This window comes from Miscanthus floridulus, chromosome 3 (genome assembly GCF_019320115.1).
Source record: "Miscanthus floridulus cultivar M001 chromosome 3, ASM1932011v1, whole genome shotgun sequence".
NCBI classification, from domain to species: Eukaryota; Viridiplantae; Streptophyta; class Magnoliopsida; order Poales; family Poaceae; genus Miscanthus; species Miscanthus floridulus.
The window spans coordinates 30,715,342-30,722,933 of record NC_089582.1 but is presented as its reverse complement, the minus strand read 5'-3'; the positions used below and the strand labels follow the sequence as shown (position 1 = coordinate 30,722,933).

General features: G+C 46.3%; 1 protein-coding gene across 1 annotated transcript; it reads right to left on the bottom strand.

Moving 5' to 3' along the window:
* Positions 1 to 313: 313 nt before the first annotated feature.
* Positions 314 to 4,041, bottom strand: LOC136543440 (uncharacterized). Its single transcript, XM_066535887.1, has 3 exons — positions 3,417 to 4,041; positions 2,934 to 3,155; positions 314 to 1,628 (listed from the first exon to the last, which is right to left on the bottom strand). Exons 1-3 carry the CDS (start codon positions 3,987 to 3,989, stop codon positions 1,179 to 1,181), a joined length of 1,245 nt encoding a protein of 414 aa, XP_066391984.1. The 5' UTR covers positions 3,990 to 4,041; the 3' UTR covers positions 314 to 1,178.
* Between the last annotated feature and the right edge of the window lie 3,551 nt (positions 4,042 to 7,592).

Here is a 7,592-nt window from a genome sequence, read left to right as displayed (position 1 = left end):
ATCCACTCCTGAATTCATGTCCTTGACTAAATAAGTAAATATTACAACTATACCAGTGCATCGACGGGAACAACAACAACAACAACAAAGCCTTTAAGTCCCAAACAAGTTGGGGTAGGCTAAAGTTGAAACCCAGCAGAAGCAATCAAGGTTTAGGCACATGAATAGCTGTCTTCCAAGCACTCCTATCTAAGGCTAAGTCTTTGGGTATATTCCATCCTTTCAAGTGTCCTTTTATTGCCTCTACCCAAGTCAACTTCGGTCTTCCTCTGTCTCTCTTCACGTTACTACCCTGGCTTAGGATTCAACTACGCACCGGTGCCTCTAGAGGTCTCCGTTGGACATGTCCAAACCATCTCAACCGGTGTTGGACAAGCTTTTCTTCAATTGGTGCTACCCCTAATCTATCACGTATATCATCGTTCCGAACTCGATCCCTTCTTGTATGACCGTAAATCCAACGCAACATACGCATTTCCGCGACACTTATCTGTTGAACATGTCGTCTTTTCGTAGGCCAACATTCTGCACCATACAACATAGCAGGTCTAATCGCCGTCGTATAAAACTTGACTTTTAGCTTCTGTTGTACCCTTTTGTCACATAGGACACCAGATCCTTGGCGCCACTTCATCCACCCTACTTTGATTTTATGGCTAACATCTTCATCAATATCCCCGTCTCTCTGTAGCATTGATCCTAAATATCGCAAGGTATCCTTCCTAGGCACTACTTGACCTTCCAAACTAATATCTTTCTCCTCCCGAGTAGTAGTGCCGAAGTCACATCTCATATACTCAGTTTTAGTTCTACTGAGTCTAAAACCTTTGGACTCCAAAGTCTCCTGTCATAACTCCAGTTTCTGATTCACTCATGTCCGGCTTTCATCAACTAGCACTACATCGTCCACGAAAAGCATACACCAAGGGATGTCCCCTTGTATGCCTCTTGTGACCTCATCCATCACTAAGGCAAACTGATAAGGGCTCAAAGCTGACTCTTAATGTAGTCCTATCCTAATTGGGAAGTCATCCGTGTCTCCATCACTTGTTCGAACACTAGTCACAACATTGTTGTACATGTCCTTAATGAGCCCGACGTACTTCGTTGGGACTTTATGTTTGTCCAAAGCCCATCACATAACATTCGTTGGTATTTTATCATAAGCCTTCTCCAAGTCAATAAAAACCGTGTAGGTTCTTCTTCTTCTCCATATACCGCTCCATAACTTGTCTTATTAAGAAAATAGCTTCCATGGTTGACCTTCCGGGCATGAAACCAAATTGGTTCATAGAGAATCGCGTTATTGCTCTCAAGCGATGCTCGATAACTCTCTCCCATAGCTTCATAGTATGGCTCATCAACTTAATTCCCCGGTAATTAGTACAACTTTGAATATCCCCTTTATTCTTGTAGATCGATACCAATATACTTCTCCTCCACTTGTCAGGCATCTTGTTCGATCGAAAAATATGGTTGAACAGCTTGGTTAGCCATACTATAGCTATGTCCCCGAGGCATCTCCACACCTCGATTGGGATACCATCCGGTCCCATCGCCTTACCTCCTTTCATCATTTTTAACGCCTCTCTGACCTCAGATTTATACCAGTGCATCGACAGGAACAACTGACAAAAAGCGGTTGAAGTAATCAATCATCAATCATTCAATATAAGGTACCAAGGTACATCATATTTTATATAAAAAAAGGAAGACTAAACACGAACCATCTATAGGATTTACCTAAGTGAATAACCTCGATAATCCTACGAATGTGAGACTTCAGAAAAAACAAACTGAATGAGAATGTCATATAAGAAATGGGGAGTTCTTAAAAATTGTCATGTGTAGTCATACAAAAAAGGACTGTATCTAAAACGATGATATATGTGAATAGGGGTGGCACCAATCGAAGAAAACCTTGTCCATCATTGAAATGGTATGGACATATCCAACAAATGCCACTAGAGTCACTGGTGCACAGAAGAATAGTAAGGCGTGCCAGTACTGTAAAGAGAGGCAGCAGGGCTCAAACAAACCTAACACGAGAAGAGTTTGTAAAGAGATACTTGATGGAATATCTCAAAAAACAACATTTTACTATTACTTATAACTTTTTTTAATGCTTGGATACTTATTGGGTTTTAATCTCTGGCCTACTCACTTCAAACTAAAATGCTTTGTTGTTGTTGTATCTACCCATGCTGATAACTCAATACCATGCTGAACACATTTCCTTTTAACCCATTCCACACTTGATACCGAAACTTGTTGTCAAAAAATTAAACAAACAAACATTCATGGGAAAATATGGCAGCATCGCCATCTAACATGATTTTCAATTATTCACACGCTGTAGCACCATCATGGATGATACCAACACCAAGACAATCTTCTAAGCTACTCATCAAGATAAGGATACCAGATTAATTCGACACTATTCTCTACTGATCCTGATAAACACTTTATATTTAATGAAAGGACACAGGAGTTATAAAAACTTTTTCCATTTTTTGTGTTCTACTATAAGTTAACTAAAGAGTAATGAACGTGTGTCTTGCAGCATCAGTCCATTTGGCTTGAGGTGGGATAAAAAAAACCAATTCATTTGCTTGCCAGATCAAATAGTCATGTATACATCTGATGGTTGCACATGGCCATCAGCCCATGTATGGTCAAGTGTTAAAACAGTGAGCTGTATACGTGTCCCTACAACTGAAGGTTGTTTGACCAGGCATTACATTGACAGTCAGTTGCTTGCTACATCAAGGTCTATCAACACTACAACTCCGAAGTAGTTTTTGTTACAAATTTACAGTTACTAGCCTTTCATCTGAAAAAGCTTACAGTTACTAGACAATTGTACTTAGCAATATTTAAATAAAGAAAAGTTTCAAATGCACTATAACAGGACACGTATAGAGAGTACTCACATGTGGATCACAGATCGAAATGTAAAGATCAGGGATCTTCTGAAAGCACTGCAATAACATCAAACTGCCCCAATTGTACTGATGATCAGGCAATTCAAAGCATAAGGTTGCCAGTCTCTGTAGATGTGCCATCTGACCAAGCTGGACCGAGATGGGATCATATCTATCAATCCACTTGATCATTTTCATAACAGGAGCAACGATGTCAACCACTGGTTGCCTCTCGAAGAAGCATTAAAAAATACTCAGTTCTATCAGCATTGGTGACACAACAGTGAGCTGCTGCAACCCTTTGACAGTTTGCGAGGTTGGACACCCCTTGAGTGTCGACGAGACGAAGTTGTCGCAATGAAGGGCAACGAGCAGACGAGAAGGCGTCGCCGATGTCGCAGGCGCCTGGGAACTGGACGTAGGCCAGGTCCAGCATGCTGAGCTTCGTGAACACGCCGGACGGTGGCAGCACGAGACCAAGGTAACCTAGGCGGAGGATAAGCCGTTCGGCCCTGTCGAAGCAGGGCATCTCAAGTTCTCAACGGCGGCCCTTGCACCGGCCTCCCGAACCTTCGTCAGCACGTTGTGGAAAAGGAGCTCGTTGGTGAGGCGGGGCGCTGCGAGGCGGAGTACCGCGGCCGCGTCCCTCGGGTCGGCGTCGTTGGCCACGACACTCAGGCGCCCCATGGCGGGCGAGCGCCGCGCAACAGCCGGCTCGGCGGGGAGCGGGAACCGCAGCTCCGGGAGCTGCGCCCAGAGGCGGCTCCAGCGGCAGGAAAGGACGCAGGTCCACGCGGCGGCCGCGGCAGAAGGGAGGTGGAGGAGGACGAGGAGGAGGATGTCGTCGGGGAGCGCGCTGAGAAGGTCCTCCTTCTCCCCCTCGCCGCCGCCGCCGCCTCCGCCTTCATCACCGGCAGGTGAGAGATCCGGGGGTGAAAGGCCCTCGCCGCTGCCGCCTTCGTCACCGGCGGCGGCGTGATCCAGGGGTGAAAGGGTTGGGGGCGTGCGGCGGTTTCCCCCGGATATGCACAGAGCTGCCCGGAATTTCTCCCAATTGTCATGCATCGTCGACCCAACGCCGTCGCTGCGAGATCACCTCCACCTCAGTTGTATTGGATCTCTCCAGCGTTTGCGATTTCTCGGCTGATCGCCGGCGAGAGCTGCCGTGCCGCAGCCAACTACGGAGAATTGGGGTTTTCGGACAGAGGCCTGTCGTCACTCGCCACTAGTCATGGGCCGCGAGCGACCACTAGGCCGGGCTGTGCTGGGGGAAAAGCCCACTCCATTCTAGTGCAAACGAACTCACCTGGCCCAATCCGGCCCAACTTACAATATTCTTCAAGGTTCAAGACCTTTTCACATCAATGTTCTGGCCAAACCTGCTAGTTTCTACTTTGGCAAACGTACAACATTTCTTGTATTTGGTTCATTTCTGCGCTACCTAAAGTTTTCATTTCCGTGAACGTGAACCGAATTATAGCAATTCCTCGATCATCTTGGCTTTTGTTGAAATTTGAAAGAGATATGCTCCTCTCTGTCGTGGGTCCTCACAATTTGTAGCATTTTCATGCTGGCAATCTCCTCTGTGTCGCAGGTCTCTTGAACGTATAATATATTTACACGCCTCCTAGTCACGGTATCAACTAAGCTAAGAGAATTAGTTGATACCGCGACTAGGAGGCGTGTAAATATATTATGCGTTCAAGAGACTAAATGGAAGGGTCAGAAGGCGAAGGAGGTGGACAATACATGTTTTAAGCTTGGGTACACATAGACAGTCGCGAATAGAAATGGAGTATGAGTTTTAATTGATAAGAGCCTAAAGAATGGTGTGGTGGGAGTGAGAAGGCAAGGAGATAGGATTATCTTAGTCAAGCTTGTCGTCGGTGATATGGTCTTGAACGTAATTAGTGCGTATGCCCCCCCCTCCCCAAGTAGACCTCGACAAGAGTGCTAAGAGACAGTTCTGGGAAGACTTAGATGGCCTGATTAGAGCTGTACCTAGTAGTGAGAAGCTTTTTCTAAGAGAAGATCTTAATGGACATGTAGGTACTACAAGCGCAGGTTTCGAGACAGTTCATGGATGTTTTGGGTATGGTAGTAGGAATCAGGAGGGGGAGAAAGTTCTGGACTTCACGGTAGCTTTTGACCTGATGATAGCCAACACTTTCTTTAGAAAGAGAGAATCTTATCTAGTGTTCTTTAGTAACGGACAACACTCTAGCCAGATTGACTTTGTCCTCGCAAGTAGAAAGGACAAACGAGCATGCTTGGGTTGCAAGGTGATACCAGGGGAGTGTGTTGTTTCTCAACATAAGCTTTTGGTGGCAGACTTTCATTTTCAGGTGCGTGCCCGTAGGGATAAACAAGCTAAGATTGAAAGAACAAAGCGGAGAATCTAAGAATCTGAGGTCAGAGAGGCGTTGAAAATGATGAAAGTTGGTAAGCCGATGGGACCGGATGGTATCCCAATCGAGGTGTGGAGATGCCTCGGGGACATAGCTATAGTATAGCTAACCAAGATGTTCAACCATATTTTTCGATCGAACAAGATGCCTGACGAGTGGAGGAGAAGTATATTGGTACCGATCTACAAGAATAAAGGGGATATTCAAAGTTGTACTAATTACCGGAGAATTAAGTTGATGAGCCATACTATGAAGCTATGGGAGAGAGTTATCGAGCATCACTTGAGAGCAATAACGTGGGTCTCTATGAACCAATTTGGTTTCATGCCCGGAAGGTCAACTATGGAAGCCATTTTCTTAATAAGACAAGTTATGGAGAGGTATAGGGAGAAGAAGGACTTACACATGGTTTTTATTGACTTGGAGAAGGCTTATGATAAAATACCATGGAATATTATGTGATGAGCTTTGGACAAATATAAAGTCCCAACGAAGTACGTCAGGCTCATTAAGGACATGTACAACAATGTTGTGACTAGTGTTCGAACAAGTGATGGGGACACGGCTGACTTCCCGATTAGGATAGGACTACATCAAGGGTCAGCTTTGAGCCCTTATCTGTTTGCCTTAGTGATGGATGAGGTCACAAGGGACATACAAGGGGAGATCCCTTGGTGTATGCTTTTCGTGGACAATGTAGTGCTAATTGATGACAGCCGGACAGGAGTGAATCAGAAATTGAAGTTATGGCGGGAGACTTTGGAGTCCAAAGTGTTTAGACTCAGTAGAACTAAAACTGAGTATATGAGATGTGACTTCGGCACTACAACTCGGGGGGAGGAAGATATTAGTTTAGAAGGTCAAGTAGTGCCTAGGAAGGATACCTTTTGATATTTAGGATCAATGCTACAGAGAGACGGGGATATTGATGAAGATGTTAGCCATAGAATCAAAGCATGGTGGATGAAGTGGCGCCAAGCATCTGGTGTCCTATGTGACAAAAGGGTACCACAGAAGCTAAAAGGCAAGTTTTATAGGACAACAATTAGACCTGCTATGTTGTATGGTGCATAATGTTGGCCGACGAAAAGACGACATGTTCAATAGATAAGTGTCACGGAAATGCGTATGTTGCGTTCGATTTGCGGTCATACAAGAAGGGATCGAGTTTGGAACGATGATATACGTGATAGATTAGGGGTAGCACCAATTGAAGAAAAGCTTGTCCAACACCGGTTGAGATGGTTTGGACATATCCAACGGAGACCTCCAGAGGCACCGGTGCGTAGTGGAATTCTAAGCCAAGATAGTAATGTGAAGAGAGGCAGAGGAAGACCGAAGTTGTAAGGTTTATAAACCCGGGGTCCCTCGGAGACCGGCTTCTGCGCCAAGGCTCGGCCTAAGAGTCTCAAAAACAGCGGTCCAGCAACCGACTGGAAGGCCAGGCCCAAGAAGAGCAACGCCCGCTCGTCGGCTACTTTGGCCCACCTATCCGACCGGAGCGCTCGATTTGGGCTCCAGCCGTCTTCGGACGGCCTCCGATCGGAAGGCCTGCCCCGAGCCCTACTTTCGACTTCAACCCCGCGTCCCTCCGATCGAGGCTCGTAGGAACCCTGCTCACCGCTCTTCTTCGACCATCGCACTCAGAGCCGACTGGAGCCATCCGACCAGGGATGCCCCGTTCGGTAGGAACCAGAAGACGTGCGGAGAAAGGAAAGGCAAGGCTCACAAGTCAAAACCACTGTACCAGGGACCATACCCTGCACGGAACAGTACTCTATAGCCACCCTGACACAAATAGTGTTGTAGGCGCCGACATCTCCCTCTATAGTACTGTAGGGGCCACTAAAACTCCCATACGGTAAGACCCCCCGCGTGTCTCTAGACATCGATAGCAGTATGTGCACCAGGATTTACCGTACCGGGTGAACATATCGAGATTCCTCACATGCCTCTAGGCATCAAACATTATTTGCAGGTACCGACGTCCACCATCCCTGAAAAAGGCAACACGATCTCCCGTGTGCATCTGGCATTCTACAGCGACATCAACAGTATTGTAGGCGCCCACCATTATCTGGTACCCGCCGGTGTGGGCAACAAGGCTCGGTAAGCGTGGACAACAAGGCTCGGTAGTATACACACCCTTTCCCTCTCACTTGTAAAGCTGTCCTCTTCATCTATAAAAGGGGGTGCGCTTCCTCCAATAGAGAGGAGGGATTCTGATAGATCAGAGTTCCTTAGATCGATAGATCACAAC

Bases quoted from the DNA above. Each gene is read 5' to 3' on its own strand.
- LOC136543440 (XM_066535887.1), bottom strand. From the start codon at position 3,989: ATGCATGACAATTGGGAGAAATTCCGGGCAGCTCTGTGCATATCCGGG. The intron at 3,156-3,416 runs GCCTAGGTTACC...TGCTTCTTCGAG, and splicing joins GGCCGAACGGCTTATCCTCC to AGGCAACCAGTGGTTGACAT. The intron at 1,629-2,933 runs GTGAGTACTCTC...GCTTTTTGTCAG, and splicing joins TTTCGATCTGTGATCCACAT to TTGTTCCTGTCGATGCACTG.